General features: G+C 41.1%; 5 protein-coding genes across 5 annotated transcripts; 2 read left to right on the top strand and 3 right to left on the bottom strand.

Annotated features, from left to right (window-relative positions):
• The first annotated feature begins 979 nt into the window (after positions 1 to 979).
• On the top strand, positions 980 to 4427 carry LOC139819643 (coiled-coil domain-containing protein 22 homolog). Its single transcript, XM_071789156.1, has 8 exons — positions 980 to 1220; positions 1598 to 1769; positions 1853 to 2153; positions 2244 to 2488; positions 2612 to 3028; positions 3118 to 3558; positions 3647 to 3834; positions 3946 to 4427. Exons 1-7 carry the CDS (start codon positions 1171 to 1173, stop codon positions 3764 to 3766), a joined length of 1746 nt encoding a protein of 581 aa, XP_071645257.1. The 5' UTR covers positions 980 to 1170; the 3' UTR covers positions 3767 to 3834; positions 3946 to 4427.
• LOC139819648 (uncharacterized) lies at positions 4312 to 6262 on the bottom strand. Its single transcript, XM_071789165.1, has 2 exons — positions 4887 to 6262; positions 4312 to 4793 (listed from the first exon to the last, which is right to left on the bottom strand). Exons 1-2 carry the CDS (start codon positions 5958 to 5960, stop codon positions 4497 to 4499), a joined length of 1371 nt encoding a protein of 456 aa, XP_071645266.1. The 5' UTR covers positions 5961 to 6262; the 3' UTR covers positions 4312 to 4496.
• Positions 6263 to 6419: 157 nt separating this feature from the next.
• Positions 6420 to 7683, top strand: LOC139819652 (uncharacterized). The gene is made up of 3 exons (XM_071789169.1): positions 6420 to 7069; positions 7140 to 7254; positions 7332 to 7683. The coding sequence occupies exons 1-3, from the start codon at positions 6630 to 6632 to the stop codon at positions 7623 to 7625; spliced, it is 849 nt and encodes a 282-aa protein (XP_071645270.1). The 5' UTR covers positions 6420 to 6629; the 3' UTR covers positions 7626 to 7683.
• A 315-nt stretch (positions 7684 to 7998) lies between these two features.
• On the bottom strand, positions 7999 to 10950 carry LOC139819642 (bleomycin hydrolase). The gene is made up of 4 exons (XM_071789155.1): positions 10660 to 10950; positions 9912 to 10222; positions 8835 to 9662; positions 7999 to 8735 (listed from the first exon to the last, which is right to left on the bottom strand). Exons 1-4 carry the CDS (start codon positions 10667 to 10669, stop codon positions 8520 to 8522), a joined length of 1365 nt encoding a protein of 454 aa, XP_071645256.1. The 5' UTR covers positions 10670 to 10950; the 3' UTR covers positions 7999 to 8519.
• A 420-nt stretch (positions 10951 to 11370) lies between these two features.
• On the bottom strand, positions 11371 to 13940 carry Poldip2 (DNA polymerase delta interacting protein 2). Its single transcript, XM_071789168.1, has 6 exons — positions 13426 to 13940; positions 12644 to 12799; positions 12450 to 12552; positions 12044 to 12385; positions 11745 to 11950; positions 11371 to 11662 (listed from the first exon to the last, which is right to left on the bottom strand). The coding sequence occupies exons 1-6, from the start codon at positions 13515 to 13517 to the stop codon at positions 11554 to 11556; spliced, it is 1008 nt and encodes a 335-aa protein (XP_071645269.1). The 5' UTR covers positions 13518 to 13940; the 3' UTR covers positions 11371 to 11553.
• Positions 13941 to 14052: the final 112 nt, after the last annotated feature.

Raw genomic sequence — 14052 nt, 5'->3', positions numbered from 1 at the left:
TTTTCCAAGAACGTTTGAAGTGCCAAGGGGATCGCACCCTTAGCATATACATATATGCTTTGTGGGTCTCTGTCTTCTTCAATTAAAAAAAACGATGTTTCTTAAATTATATTTTATAGCGATAGTTTTAGCTATTTAAACTTTACGCTAAAGTCGAAATTAATGTTATTACAAACATGTTAATTTAATATGTTATTATAAAGCTTAACTCATGCTTATCACAAGTATTTCGTTTGTATGTATATGTTATGCGAGCAAAGATTTCGAACGAAAGATTAATTTGAATTTAAAAAAATAATATAGGGCCATATTCCGAACTCTCTTTTATTGATGAAAGGGTCTCTAAAAGTGGCTTACAAGCTTTCTAATTGGCTGCAAGACACTTTTAGAGGTACTTTTATAGATAAAAGAGAATTCAGAATATGGGCCTTATAGCTATGACGAATTCTCTGCTTCCTCAAAAGTCACTAAATGGAAAATCGTAGGTTTTTATATTTACGTTTTTTTTCTGCAAAACAGTTCCATATTTAAAAAATAACGCAAAAAATGAAATTTTTTATTTTACATACTTTTATGATTTTAATGTGCATTTTAATCTAGTGCCGGAAAAAAATTATTTATATCAAAACATGAGGTTCAAATTTTGTTTTATTATTACAATAACGATACATAAATTGTTATAGTTTAAAAAATTAAATTTTTATGAAAATGATATGTCACCCAAGAATTCGTGCATTTACATATAAATTGTGTTATTTTAATTTTTAGAAACGTCGAATATATATTAACTTAACGCAGAAAAGTCAAAATAACATAATATGTATGTTAAAAATGTCTACACAAATAGAAATCCACTTATACAATTTTTTATCGTGTAATGTTATATATACGCTTTATACGCATTATAAGATACGCAGGCAGTTTTTTTTTCCCCTTTATATTTGTCTGCAGTGCCCACTCTACACATATATATATGTATTTACATGTGTACATACATACATATACACATGCCACACATGCGCGTGGCCGCCAGTGTTCCGCGAGCGCTCCGGCCCGGAAGGTTAGACGTTAGATCCCGATGATTAAGAGCCGGACCTCATAAACACGCGATACGACGGGGTGGTAGCGGCGCCTCAGGACTTTCATCTTTTTACATAGACTACATAGAGGATGGAGGAGATCGACAATATAATAATTCACTCGTTGCGACAAATAGGCTGGTAAGTGGTGCCCGGGCTCCGGCGATTCCGATCGGCTCTCGTTGCTATAGGTTTTTTTCTTCACGGGGTGGCGATAAGGTGGGCGGTGTTTCAGCGATCTCTTCTTCGCGATCGCGATCGTCGCGCACGTGAGCTCATCCGCACGATTGTCTCCTCGCGACGTCGCCGCCGCGTCGGCGTCGAAACGGGCGAGGACTGTCAAACGTTGATACTCGGGGAAAAAATATGGACGTGACGCGAAAGGACCTAAAAATAACGAACGAAAGCTATATCTTCTGTCTTCCTGCCTTGGAGGAATTCCAGAAGATGCCACAGGCTGACTCCCCCCTGCGTCTCTCTTGGCTTCTTCCTTATTACAAGCGAATGTTCCTTTTCAGTGACATTGAAGAGAACGTAACGAATCTAAGTGGCTTCAACACCGAATTAGTTGTGGAAGCTACTGTAAGATGCTTAGAAGCAATAAGGCCTGGTCTAGGCCTGTCCACTGTACTACCCGTGAACATGGCAGCGCGCTTTCGACTGGGCGCTACTCTCGCACAAACGTGCACGGTAAATATCTCTTGTCTTTTTTACAGACTCTGGAACGTAGCCATTTGATTTTGCTGATTTTTTTCGGTCAATTGTAATTACAGGAACTCGGGTACAGAGGTGACATCGGCTACCAGACGTTCCTGTACAACTCAGAAGCAGATCTGCGGAGGGTATTCATGTTTCTCATCGAAAAACTGCCAAAGGAGAGTGAGAAAACTGTAAACGAGTCCATCAGTAAAGTCGCTTTATTAGAGAAATCGGTAGCGTCCGCGATATCCCAAGGACTCTCTGTACCATGGTTACCGTATTACTGTCACAAAAAAGGGTTCAGGAACAGAGGAAGAGCGAGTGTCCCCTACGCGTCTGTAAATATCCAAGTACCAATAGCAAACGTGGAGGATGGTAATATATTAACATAAGTTGTAATATACATTAATAAAAATTGAATCTGAATAGTTGATGCACGAAACCAGTATATCGTTATTATTGCAGATTACAAAGACTACTGTATGCGCTATTTACAATCAGTGCCTGAACAAATGCAAGACATTTCATGCTTTTTACCTTCAATGATATCGCATAACGCGAGAGCGCTTAATGCTTCTTCGATAGATATTATGGAGCGCATAAATTGGCTCAATAGCCAACAGCCTGAAAAAACTGCTTATTCTAATGCACATAATATTGTCAAAGAGTTTAGCAAGTTCTCGTCAGAGAACAAGACGCAAACTTCAACAGTAAGCGTGCAAGAGATACATCTTATACATATTATATTTTTCTGTAATAAAGCGAATAGTCGCTATATTATATAGCAGAATATTATATATTTTACATATTTGAAACGATTGTTAAACTTTCAGGAATCTCAGGTGAAACCAGAATCCATGATGCATCCAGTGCTTCCAGATGAAGAAACATTAAGAAATGAGGCAAAGCAGGAAGTTGAAACAGAAAAGATGAAAACGGAATGCGAGAATATTAGAATAAATATAGAAGAATTACAAAACGAAATTAAAAAATTGACCACTAGATTAGCCCAAGCGACGATAACTAATCAGAACGAAGAGAAGGAATTAAAAATCAGTGAGGAACAAAAAAAGATCAAAGCAAAAGCATACGAATTGCTTCAAGATGGACCTGAGAATATAAAAAAATTGGAATCTGCAATTGAGGCTAGTACGAGCAAATTGATTAATTTAGCAAATCAGTGGGAAAAGCATAGAGTACCCTTAATCATGAAGTATAGGCAAGAACGGGAAAAGCATTCCACAAAAGCAGTAAGTAAATAAGTTTTAGAGTAACAAGAAGGTGCTATGTAAATAGCATAAAATATATAACTTTTACAAACGATTACATTTTTACATAGAATGCGAGCCAAAAGAAGCTGGACGAGATCAAATTGTTAAAAGAAAGGGAGAAAGAACTTCAGGAGGAATGTCGGAATAAGGATCAACAGTATTCACAGTTGGTCGCGGAAGTTCAGAAACTTCCGAAAGAAGTGAATAGATCTGCATACACTCAACGAATTTTAGAAATAATAAATAACGTCAGGAAACAGAGGGATGAAATAAGCAAAGTTCTGGCGGATACTCGTGAGATTCAAAAGGAAATCAATACGCTTACCGGGAGATTGGAGAGATCCTTTACTGTCGTAGATGAACTGATATTCAGAGACGCGAGAACAAACGAGGCTTCGCGGAAAGCTTACAAATTATTAGCGACGTTACACTCGGACTGCAATGAACTCGTGAGTTTAGTCGAGGAAACGGGCGCGACAATACGGGAGATTAGAGATTTGGAAGAACAGGTAAGATGTCGAATAACAGCAGAAGATAAAAAAAAAATAGATTTATGTAGCGCAGAGAAAATCAGTATTCAATCTAACATTTATTCAGATCGACTCTGAATCAGCGAAGAATGTCGGTGCTAATTTGGAAAGGATAACTGCCGATTTGAAACAGATGAAGCAAGAAACCGCCGCGTTAACCGCGCAACTCCAGAGTAAAGCCTCGTGATTGTTATGTACAGTGTTGCGCCATTTTGCAAATTGTAATATTCAGGACCAGATGGGAATCTAGTACAGGTACGAAATTCATTTTTCACGATAATCATGTACAATTAAAAATATTAGGACATAATTTAAAATTTTCTATAGGATTACATAAAATCATAGACCCATTTTGCTGTTTTACAGAATATAAACGAATACAATCGAATGCATCAAAGACCAAACATTTTTTAGCTGCGCAACTGGCAAAATATAATGCGATATTGCCGGTGAGGATCTCCACGAATCTACTAAGTTGTCTGCTAAAAGAACGTGCCTTGGCCTGGAGTCGTCAGGCATTAGGCTTCTGTTAGCCTCTGGCCAAGTGTATAATAAAGACACCCTATTAATATCGATGCTCAAAGAGACATTATTTGTTATAAAGCCTAATAATTTTTTAGCATCGAGTTCAACTTTCGTATTTCTCACAACTTGAAGATCTGACTTACGGCTGTAAATAAAATAACTGCTAAAACTTTCGAACAAAAAAACATGTACAAAATATAGAATGTGTACGAATAATGGTAAAATCAACGTTTAATAATTTATACATACTCTCCTTGAAAATTATTTTCACAAATATATGTGAGAGATACATATAATATCAAATTATAATAAGATAACAGTTCCGTTGACTTCTTTTTGTTCTGGTCCTCTATATATACGTAACTCTACCTCTTTATTTTATATAGTACACTTCATCTCTTACTTTTAATGTCCGGCGGTATGTAGGACTCTATAGTAACTAAGTTTCTTAATTTCTTTTCACTGTTGGGTATAGCACGGATACGTTCATCTTCTTTGCGTTCCTTTTCCTGTATCTTCTCTATTTGCAATTCGATTTCTTCCTCCTTATCGAAGAATGTCAAAAATTGTTCTCTCTGTTTCAAATCCTTCTTCATCTTCTTTATATTACTGATTCTTCTTTCTCTCTCTATTGCTTTCATCTGCGCTTCTAATACTGAAGTTCTTTCACGCTCCCAATCGAGATAAACCTGAAAATTCAGAATATATTTGGCAATTTTATAATTCATTACAAGCATTGAGTAATTAAGATTCAAAGCAATTCTTTGATTAATATTCATTACCTGACATTGTTTAGATATATCTTTTTCAGCTTCCTCGTTTACGGCTGCTTTAATAAGGTTTTCTACTGCTTCGATGAAACTTTCTTTAAGATTTTGTTTCTCCTTCAACACGGACAATTGAGCTTCTACAAGTTTGAACCTTTCAGCATCTTGATCTTCAAGTCCACTGTTATCTTTCGATATCAATTCGAATACTTCTTCATAAACTATCTTGTCTTGCATCGTCTCTAACCATTTCTTCATTAAGTTCAATACATCGTCATACTTTTTATACAATATTAAGCCCCTTAATTGGCAAGTTCTCCCTATAGCGTCTGCCCTATGCTTCCCCAGAAAGTTCAGCGTCTTGCCGACGAGATCTCTCGGATCGGTGAGATCGAAATGATCGTCGAAGTATGAATTTCTTAGATATTTTACGCGTATCTTCACCTCCTCTGTGGTGGTGTCCACCGGAACCTCAGGTTTCTTCCAATCGTCAGGATTTTCCAGGTATCTGTGACACGCGTACAAGCACAAAGCATTGGTGATGGGATGATCCGCGTCTTCCTGCAACATGACCAAGCTTGCCACCTTGGCGGCAGAGGCATAATCCTTCCTCTTTATGAAGTAGTCCATGAGTATGTTGTAGTCAAAGTAATCGGGGAATATGCCGTAATTGAGCCTGTCGTTCAGCACCTCGTGCAGCTCCTGGACGTGATCGTGCCGTAAGAAGTACCGCATCACGGCGTGGTGCGTCGAGTCGAGTATATTCGTCGTCTCCACGGATTGCCTGAGATTGTTCAGAATCTTCATCACCTCGTCGACGTACAGGTCGTCGGTGACGCTGTTGACGAAGATGTCGACGTCGACGGCGCTCACCTTGCCGACGCTGCCGTACTTCTGCTCCAGCTGGACGTAAATCGTCGTCGGGTCGATCCTCCGCAACAGCGGCGACTCCAGCCTGCGACTCCACGCCTCCTCGCAACGATACGCCTCCGACAGGAACAGCCTCCTCTGCACTCGCGCCGCGAGATCCGTGGATCCTCCGCGACGCACCCGGCAGAGCCTGTGACCAAGTCTGAGCGTTTTCAGCATCCCGATTGTTGAATTACTCGCGCGTAATCACATAACCTTGTCGTCGCGAGTGACGTAACCGGGCAATAGATGCCCTCCTCTGTCTCCTTCGTTGAATCCTCGTCTTCTCTTCGGATCACACGCTTTTTGTTTATCAATTTATTAGCCGGATTAACGATACCTTCGAGATTTCAGAGATATCGCCACGCTTCGCGATACAAACTATACAGATTACGTTTTAAGGTTATGCCAGAGCGTTCTGGTTTCATCGAGCTGATCGAGCATGATGCTATTCTTTTCGGCTGAACGCTGAACTTCTTGCACGGTTCATCTTTCCTCTCTTTCTTGTCACATTGGAGAGAAAAAGAGAAAAGATGAACCGTGCAAGAAGTTCAGCTAAATAGAGAACAGACCTTAACAGCTGACCTAGGGAAATTTGCATCAAATTATCGCCAACATTCGCGAACGATCCCCCTCGTCGATGCCGCGATGCCGCCGATAGATGTGTATCACGCTCACGCGTGACACGCGTCATGGACGCATTGGAGAACGATCTGAATAATTGCCAATGGAATTTGGACGTACGAGTTCAAATTTGTTTGCGAAGTTCGATCTCGGATAATCCTCGGACTGAGAGTTTGTAATTAGTCGCAAAGCTCCAGTTTCACCTCCGTCGATGAGCTCGGTTAAATGGACGTCAGTGTCATGAGGAACATGCCCAGTGCGATGCTGCAAAATATCATAGAATTTCGTAAATTAAGACAAGAGATGAATCATCGTGTGCAGCTTATTGTATATAGAGACCGCATGGTTTACGACAATGTCACTGTCAAATTGCACGGTGTATCTAGGTACGATGAACGCGGTCAACGGCTCACCTCGCTTCCGCACGACGATGATAGCTGTATGTGTAAATTCACACGAGTCTGTCTGTACCGGAAAGGATTCAATTCCTACCTCGTCTCAGCCTATGTCGCGATGCTGTCGAAGTCATACGTCTACCGTAAGAACGCTACGAGGGTGTTGAAACATTTTCAGACGGCGTGCGACAGGCCGTACGATATAGAACATTCGCAGAAGATATTTATAAGATTGAGAACACCGAGGAAGCAATTCCTGGATTACAAATGGCAAGTGATTTGCGGTGATTTTACAATATGATTTTAACCGTTACGGTCTTTCACATTTATCCTTTCTTAGGAGCGAAAAATTAATGCAAATGGTTGTAGAGAGGCAAGAAGCTGATCACGCTATGTCTTGGCTGTCCACGCTTGGAGGAGCGTTTTCCGCATTGGGAGAAGAATTTGAACACTGTGTAAGTAAGCGGGCCTAGCTTTTTCATCGAATTATGTATAACGTGCTTTTCGTTAATCCGACGTATTTTGTACGCAGGCTAAAATGGCAGGGAAAATCTCGGTGAAGCAGTTCGAGTTGGCGTTGCGCCTTGACAATCCTCTCCTTGTTGCCCGTTGCGAATTGTACGCTGCCCTAAGCTTCATTCAACGCGGCAACTTTACCACTCCAAAGTACATGATACGAAAAATTTATAAATTTGCAATTAAGAAAAAGGACGTTCGCCTCCAAAACATGTGTCAGGGTGTATGGGCCAAATTGCGATACAGTTACAAGCAATACAGACAGCAAAAGAAGGCCTTGAAAACTTTGAGTATATCCTCCGAGGTTTAGGAAATTTACTTTCCGCGTTTTTGCAAGCATATTGATAATACATTATTTTACAAGCATACATTGGTTCCAAAGTTTCTTTAACACTACCTTTTACGTACCCACATCGAGCGAGAAACAGTAGGCAATGAAGTTAAGACGACTTGTTGAGCAAAGTTTTTTAATCATATCGGCAAGTCTTTATTAAATTTTACATATCTATCTATATATACCATCTCTCTATTACTTCATTTTGTAATGTGTACATGTGTGCAAATTTTAAAATTAACATGCACAGAAATACGAGCGCCTCTACGCGCGCTATATCGTACAGTAAATTGCTGCTCTTGAATAATGAAAATTCATTAAATCGCAGGTTATGCAATACGACAGGAAATTTGTTTGCAGTCTATTTATTTTTGTTTGTATGAGATGTAGTTTGTCGCACGTGTTAAAAACGAAGTATTGATACAACCATTTGGTTAATCATAGCGGTAAATTACGTTTAAGACCGATACATTATTGCCTACTAAGATAAAGTATGCGACGCAACGTAACACTCCTCTCTGTTTTCACTGATACGTTGCACGGAAACTGCGGTATTTTTTTATACGCACGCGTAAAACGACGATATTTCGTGATTTCAAATATGGTAACTCATACATTCAGTCTTGATGATTGAACTAAACCCTCGTATACTGTAATAAACGAAACGGACTTATACAATTCATATGAACGACAAAGCCACTTATCAATACTGCTGCATTCTCTTGTATAAGGTACAAAATATTGGTATATTTTGTACAATCACTGCCCCCGGAATTTTTATCAAATACTTTGTTTTCTCGTGTTATGGGTTGAAATCCTCCTGGTGAAATAAAATGGCTTGCCATTGCATTTAGTTAAATCACTTTAACATCAATGAGCGAGCGTGCCCATGGGATCCCAGGCAGGTAAAACGACGGGTTCCTGATTGAAAACAGCCATCACGTCCGCGGGTACGTATTTTTTATCCACGACCGCTTCAAAGACGAAATCGGCGAACCATTCGGTGCTCACGACCTGGTAGCCCTTCTGCCCGTGATCCTCGCCCCACGAATTCTCTATCCGGAACTTCTTTATCTTACCCTCGCGCTGAAACAGAATAGCATTCATATGTTAGATATATCATTAACAAATATCGCTCGAATTATCTTATGCGTTCGATATAGAATAATATTCGAAAATGCTCACATCTATTGAAACGGCCGTAAATGCCATCGCATGCACCATCATAGAGTCCCCATAGAGCAGTCTATCGGCCTTGGAAAGTCCGACGTGAATGTCGGTGCCGAACATCAGCTCAAAGTTGTAAGCTTTTATATCGTGGATACCGTGCTTATCTATTAATCTTTTGTTAACGTCGCAACCGAACCAAACAGGCTCGTTATCTTTAATACTCTCGGCACACAGTTTCATCAGCAATTCCACCGGCTGATTGTTGTACCGGGTAGTTTTTCCACTCACGACGTTTCCCAGGCAATCCACGGTATAGAGCTTCCCGTAAGGATTACCCGGTCGTGGATCGGTTACCAGGCATACTTTATCGTTCACGTTGTAATGAGATTTCACGTAGTTCTCGTAAAACTCCAGTGGCGTGATCGGGCCCACGCAATTGTAATTCTTCGACTTGTCGTAGTATTCCCATGTAACCTTCTCAGAAGGTACACCCAAACAGATACCGATTATCCGATAGATCACCGTCATTTGCTCGCTTATTCGCGTCTTCAGCTCGTCGTCAGACGCGCCATTATCGATCATATCTCGCAGAGCCTTGGCGTACTCCCTCAGTTTGCTCTTCAGCAGGCTGTTCATGCGTACGCTGGACTCGCAGCTGTACGACTCTGGGAAACACGTTTTCGGCACGACACCGTGTCTGGTTATCAGGTTGACGATCATGTCCCACTGGCCACCGTCGCAGGTGGGGTCGGTTAACAGGAAGTTAACCAAACGGCCCTCGACCGGCTCGCCGCGTTTCGCAGTGTTCACGATGTTATGCAGGAAATAATTGCAACGTTCTACCTGCAAGAGAAACATAGCTGTAATCCGAGTCTACGTTAAAGGCTTGTCTACAATAGCCGTAACATTATGCAGTAAGACATAAGACCAGGATTAGCTAAGTAAAGCTATAGACCAGGATTTTTACAGTTCAAATACAATCAATTGTGGTTGGTCAATTTTTTACTGTTTATATCTTACGGCTATTGTAGCAGTAGGCTTAAAGGCGAGGCGGGATGCCGCAACGTTGCCCCAAAAATGGCATGTACAGACCTTATCCCAGAAGAACAGGTAAGCCTGGCTGAACTCAAACTCGTCTAGATTATATTGCTTCATGAAGCTGGTTCTCATGACGTTTAGGATGGCAAACAGCCAGCACCTTCCCGAGTTCTTTTGGTTGGTCACAGGCTTGCCCTCGGTCTCGATCTTATGGGTGAAGACGTGTTGGGTCTCCTCCAGGATCTTCCTCGAGGCGCACGCCTCGATGGGATTCGTCTTCGTGCAGACATTCTGCGCCAACACATTGCGGCTGTCGGCGTAAAACTTTGCACGCAGCTGATCGAGAACCTCGGGAGTCAGTGGACCTGTTCAAAAGAGAGAAGAAACATTTAGTTAAAATTCCGTACAGCTTATCAGCCTCGATCTCAATTACAATTGTCAACCGCGTGTTGTGAGAAAAAACGCACTATCATCGTCGCGTCGGTAAATATTTGTTCGAGATGAAGATACGCGCGGACGTTCGCGCGATCCGATAACGACGGAGCGGGGGGGGGTTCGCGGGATGCCGATTTTGAAGATTATTAATAGCGCCCGAGGGTGTGGCTTGCACCGAGAGGCAAAAAAAATCGGGCATATTCGGAAAGGTTAAGGCTGGTCAGTTACATTCCCGCGTATCGATTCGCGCGTCTAATCCGAGGCCCCTTTTCGCGCTATATTCCCCGAAAAGGGCGCTTTCTGTTCCATTCTCGTCGCGGATCGAGGTACTTCCTCGATCTAAATAACATGTACATGTGCAACTTACAAACAACCATCGTAACGGATACGAGCGAGCTCGAGCAAACCCAGGCGACGCCAAGAACAGCCGAGAAGTCCGCGATCGCGCTGCGCTCCAAGTGCTCCAACACTCCAACTGCGTTCAGAAGGCCTGCAGCGTTTATGGAAACGGCGCACCTCGCTTTTATCCCGTGATCGATAGACAAAGCAAGATCCACCGTCGCTCTATCTCGCTTCCTCTCCTTTGTGCATCCGCATTGGGCGGCCGAAAATGCGCGATCTGTGGGATTTTCCGTTCCGGAGGATCTTTTCGAATGGTTACACAAGACTTTCCCCGGAAAACTGGCGCGGCCTCCCCGGACCGGCACACTCCGTGGGATAAATAAACATTTCAGAAGCGCGATAAAATTATATAAAATATATGGATCTGGAAAATTTTTTTCGCACATTTCATCGTTTTTAAGTTTCCCGATGTCTTTTTTATTTTTTAATTATTTACTTGGCATTATAAAGTTTTTCATCTTTTGAAGCAAAAGTGATTTTACACAATAAAATTGCAAAAATTGCGTACCGAGTATCTTTTCTCTGTATTTACATATTCGTTATATTTAGAGTTAGTTTTCTCTTTACATACATAATCAATTTTATTAAAATTAGACCACGTTAGAAAATGGGTAATTAGAGGATATCCTTTTACTTTTCTTTTACGCGGAGATTGTAACAGGTTTTCGGGGCGAAATATGTACAGTATAATTTTATTGAAACCGTCTGTGAAATTAGTTTCAAAAAGTTATCACAAGACTCACGCTTAGATCAATGTTGATTGTACTTGAAACTATATATTATCGTCACCTAATAATTGTTATATATTTATCTAACTAATCATCGCTTATAATTATCGATCCGTTCCTCTTTTGAGGAATCAGATTTCTACGGTAGGGGTGGATGGCTCCGCTTTCGATTCCAAGGAGAACGGTGGTATTCTACAATCGAACGCATATCCATCTTCTCTTTCCATCCTGAACGTTCCCCTGAAAAACAGAGTTGTTGAGGAAACAATTACAGTAAATGATACCTTTTCTCGTTGACGAGAATCTAAGTACGCGTGCTTACCACATGTGGCCGCTAGGAGCTTGCAAGCTCACATGACTACTGTATTGAAAAGCCGGTAAAGCTTTCGATAACACTGGTTCCTGACCCACTACGCCTCTTCCTCTGACGGTTTCCAACGTACCCGACAGGCTGAATATTCTCCAATGTCTTTCACGCAACTGCACGCTCAGCTCACCCAAGTTTTCTAGTCGGATGCAATAACGCCACTAGAAAAGATATAACGAAGAATTACCGTTTAATTCAACCTCGGGTCTCTTTTCCAAATTGAATGAAACATTTGACTTTGTTACCGAACTCACCCAGTATACAGAAGTGGTTTGACTCTCTCTGCAGCCCATGTAAAATGGTATAACGGTAATGCGAATATTCTCGGTCGTTTCCTTATGTACGTCCGACAATTCGAGCCACGGATGATTCTTTTTCTGCCACGTGCGAAGAGTCTCCTGTGCCACGAAGCACGGCTCCTTATCTGGATGATAGGTCAGAAACTTATCGAACAGCTCGTGCTGCAGCGCCGCTTTCTCGTTCGTGCTGTACGGCAATACGTCCTCGTGAGCGACATAATCCAATCCTGGAATAGCGTACAGGCTGCGACTGCTCTCATGATTGCCCAGGAAAGTAACTGCCTCGGTTTGAGCACGCTGCAAGCATATAAATGTTACGCCGAGTGTTAATCACTGTAACAACGTTCTGAATGATGCTTACTATGTAAGGACAATCACGTTGATCAATCAAAACTTGATAAAACGTGTGCGTCCTGCCTTTCACTTCTTTCTCGCCAACACTGTTAAAATTGCTGTTATCTTTTCTGTAATTAAATATACAGATTATCCGTATGATATTTATATATGAAACAAGCAGATATATTTATCTGTATAATTGTAAATAACTATACATACTCATCCTTCTTAGTAGATATATCTCTGTCGTACACTCTTGCCAGCCATGGAAATAAAATCACACCACGGTAACCGAAGACTCTGTGTAAAATTAATTGACCCGTGTCATATTTCCCTTGTAACTTTGGCGTCTCCAGTTTGCCGACTTCCGCCAATCTGCAAATATATTTATTGCAAACATTGTTACATAATTTTATATATATATATATATATATATATATATATATATATATATATAAGTACTATTTATATACATACAAATATTTCTATCACACATATTTAATTCATAACGTAGCAGATTATAACAAGTTACATAATTCATAAGGATATATCTAAATTCAAACTAGGTAGCAAGAATGAACAATCGCACAAACATAATAAGTTATTTTTTTCTTTAGTATACTGATAAGAAATATTCATTAATGCAGTTCTTATTTGCTGCATTATCCATTTGTTTTATTTGTTCATGTTCATATATTCCTTGTTTGATCCCAAGTTTGGTTCCTTAAAGCTTAATACAGATATAATATAAATACAGATACTTTACGTTTCAACAACGCAAATTATTTGAATTGACAGATGGTAACAATCCCCTTTGCTTCTCTCTTTTCTAAGACTATAATGTGCATAAACAGGATAAGGAAAAACAGATCTGCAATAATCAGCATCGTAGTGGATCCTCACTCGAAAATGTAGTCTTTCTACGTCAATAGCTACTTGGTTGTAACGTGAGATTACTCGAAGCGTTTAACAATCCACAATTTCGTTCACTTCGTGCGTACCTGATGCATCGCACGTGTTGCAGGCGTGTCGCGGGCGCCTTCAGAAGCGTTCGTCTCAGGTTGCGGCCGACGAGACTCCGCACGAGTTCCATAGCTATGTCCGAGAATTATTGCCGGTACCTAACGTGACCTGGGAAGAATTTTACGTCGCAGGATGGAAAACCGCGGTCGACGGTCGCTGCTGCGTTGACATCTCTACTGATTTTTACGGATCATCTCAGAATGTACCCGCGGAGGTTATACTGTTTATATCGCCGACGAGTTTTCGGACGGGGAACGGTGGGGAAAGGGAGCGAGGACCGCGAGGAGAGTAGTGGAAAAATTCAAAGGGTCAATCTGTTGGCTATGAGGGAAAGAAGAGTCCGTATCGAGTAATAATTCTTGCGCATTTTGTACTTGATTAATTTAAACCAAAGAGCTAAGTAACTAAACTAATTTAAACGGATAAAGCGTATCGTGTTTTCCAATAAATAAACGTCGACTCGAACACTCGAAGCACGATTGGGAGACGTGGCGATTTTTCGAACGGAATCCGCGTCCGCGGGCGGCGATTCGTCGCCGCGCGCGCGTCGCGTCACGGCGGGGGAAGAGGAGAAGAAACGACGTTGATTGGCCGCCGCGGGTCAA

Source organism: Temnothorax longispinosus, chromosome 9 (assembly GCF_030848805.1).
Source record: "Temnothorax longispinosus isolate EJ_2023e chromosome 9, Tlon_JGU_v1, whole genome shotgun sequence".
NCBI lineage: Eukaryota > Metazoa > Arthropoda > Insecta > Hymenoptera > Formicidae > Temnothorax > Temnothorax longispinosus.
This window is presented reverse-complemented; position numbering and strand designations above follow the sequence as displayed.

Excerpts from the sequence above, each read along its gene's own strand:
- LOC139819642 (XM_071789155.1), bottom strand. Across the intron at positions 9,663-9,911 it reads ACCTGTTCTTCTGGGATAAG|GTAGAACGTTGCAATTATTT; the intron begins GTCTGTACATGC and ends TTTCTCTTGCAG. Across the intron at positions 8,736-8,834 it reads TTACGGCCGTTTCAATAGAT|CGCGAGGGTAAGATAAAGAA; the intron begins GTGAGCATTTTC and ends ATTCTGTTTCAG.
- LOC139819643 (XM_071789156.1), top strand. The coding sequence starts at position 1,171 with ATGGAGGAGATCGACAATATAATAATTCACTCGTTGCGACAAATAGGC. Across the intron at positions 1,221-1,597 it reads TCGTTGCGACAAATAGGCTG|TGACATTGAAGAGAACGTAA; the intron begins GTAAGTGGTGCC and ends GTTCCTTTTCAG. Across the intron at positions 3,029-3,117 it reads AAAAGCATTCCACAAAAGCA|AATGCGAGCCAAAAGAAGCT; the intron begins GTAAGTAAATAA and ends ATTTTTACATAG.
- Poldip2 (XM_071789168.1), bottom strand. The coding sequence starts at position 13,517 with ATGGAACTCGTGCGGAGTCTCGTCGGCCGCAACCTGAGACGAACGCTT. Across the intron at positions 12,553-12,643 it reads ATATCTACTAAGAAGGATGA|AAAAGATAACAGCAATTTTA; the intron begins GTATGTATAGTT and ends ATTTAATTACAG. Across the intron at positions 12,386-12,449 it reads AACGTGATTGTCCTTACATA|CGTGCTCAAACCGAGGCAGT; the intron begins GTAAGCATCATT and ends ATATGCTTGCAG.
- LOC139819648 (XM_071789165.1), bottom strand. The coding sequence starts at position 5,960 with ATGCTGAAAACGCTCAGACTTGGTCACAGGCTCTGCCGGGTGCGTCGC. Across the intron at positions 4,794-4,886 it reads ATATATCTAAACAATGTCAG|GTTTATCTCGATTGGGAGCG; the intron begins GTAATGAATATT and ends CTGAATTTTCAG.
- LOC139819652 (XM_071789169.1), top strand. The coding sequence starts at position 6,630 with ATGGACGTCAGTGTCATGAGGAACATGCCCAGTGCGATGCTGCAAAAT. Across the intron at positions 7,070-7,139 it reads CAATTCCTGGATTACAAATG|GAGCGAAAAATTAATGCAAA; the intron begins GCAAGTGATTTG and ends ATCCTTTCTTAG. Across the intron at positions 7,255-7,331 it reads GAGAAGAATTTGAACACTGT|GCTAAAATGGCAGGGAAAAT; the intron begins GTAAGTAAGCGG and ends TTTTGTACGCAG.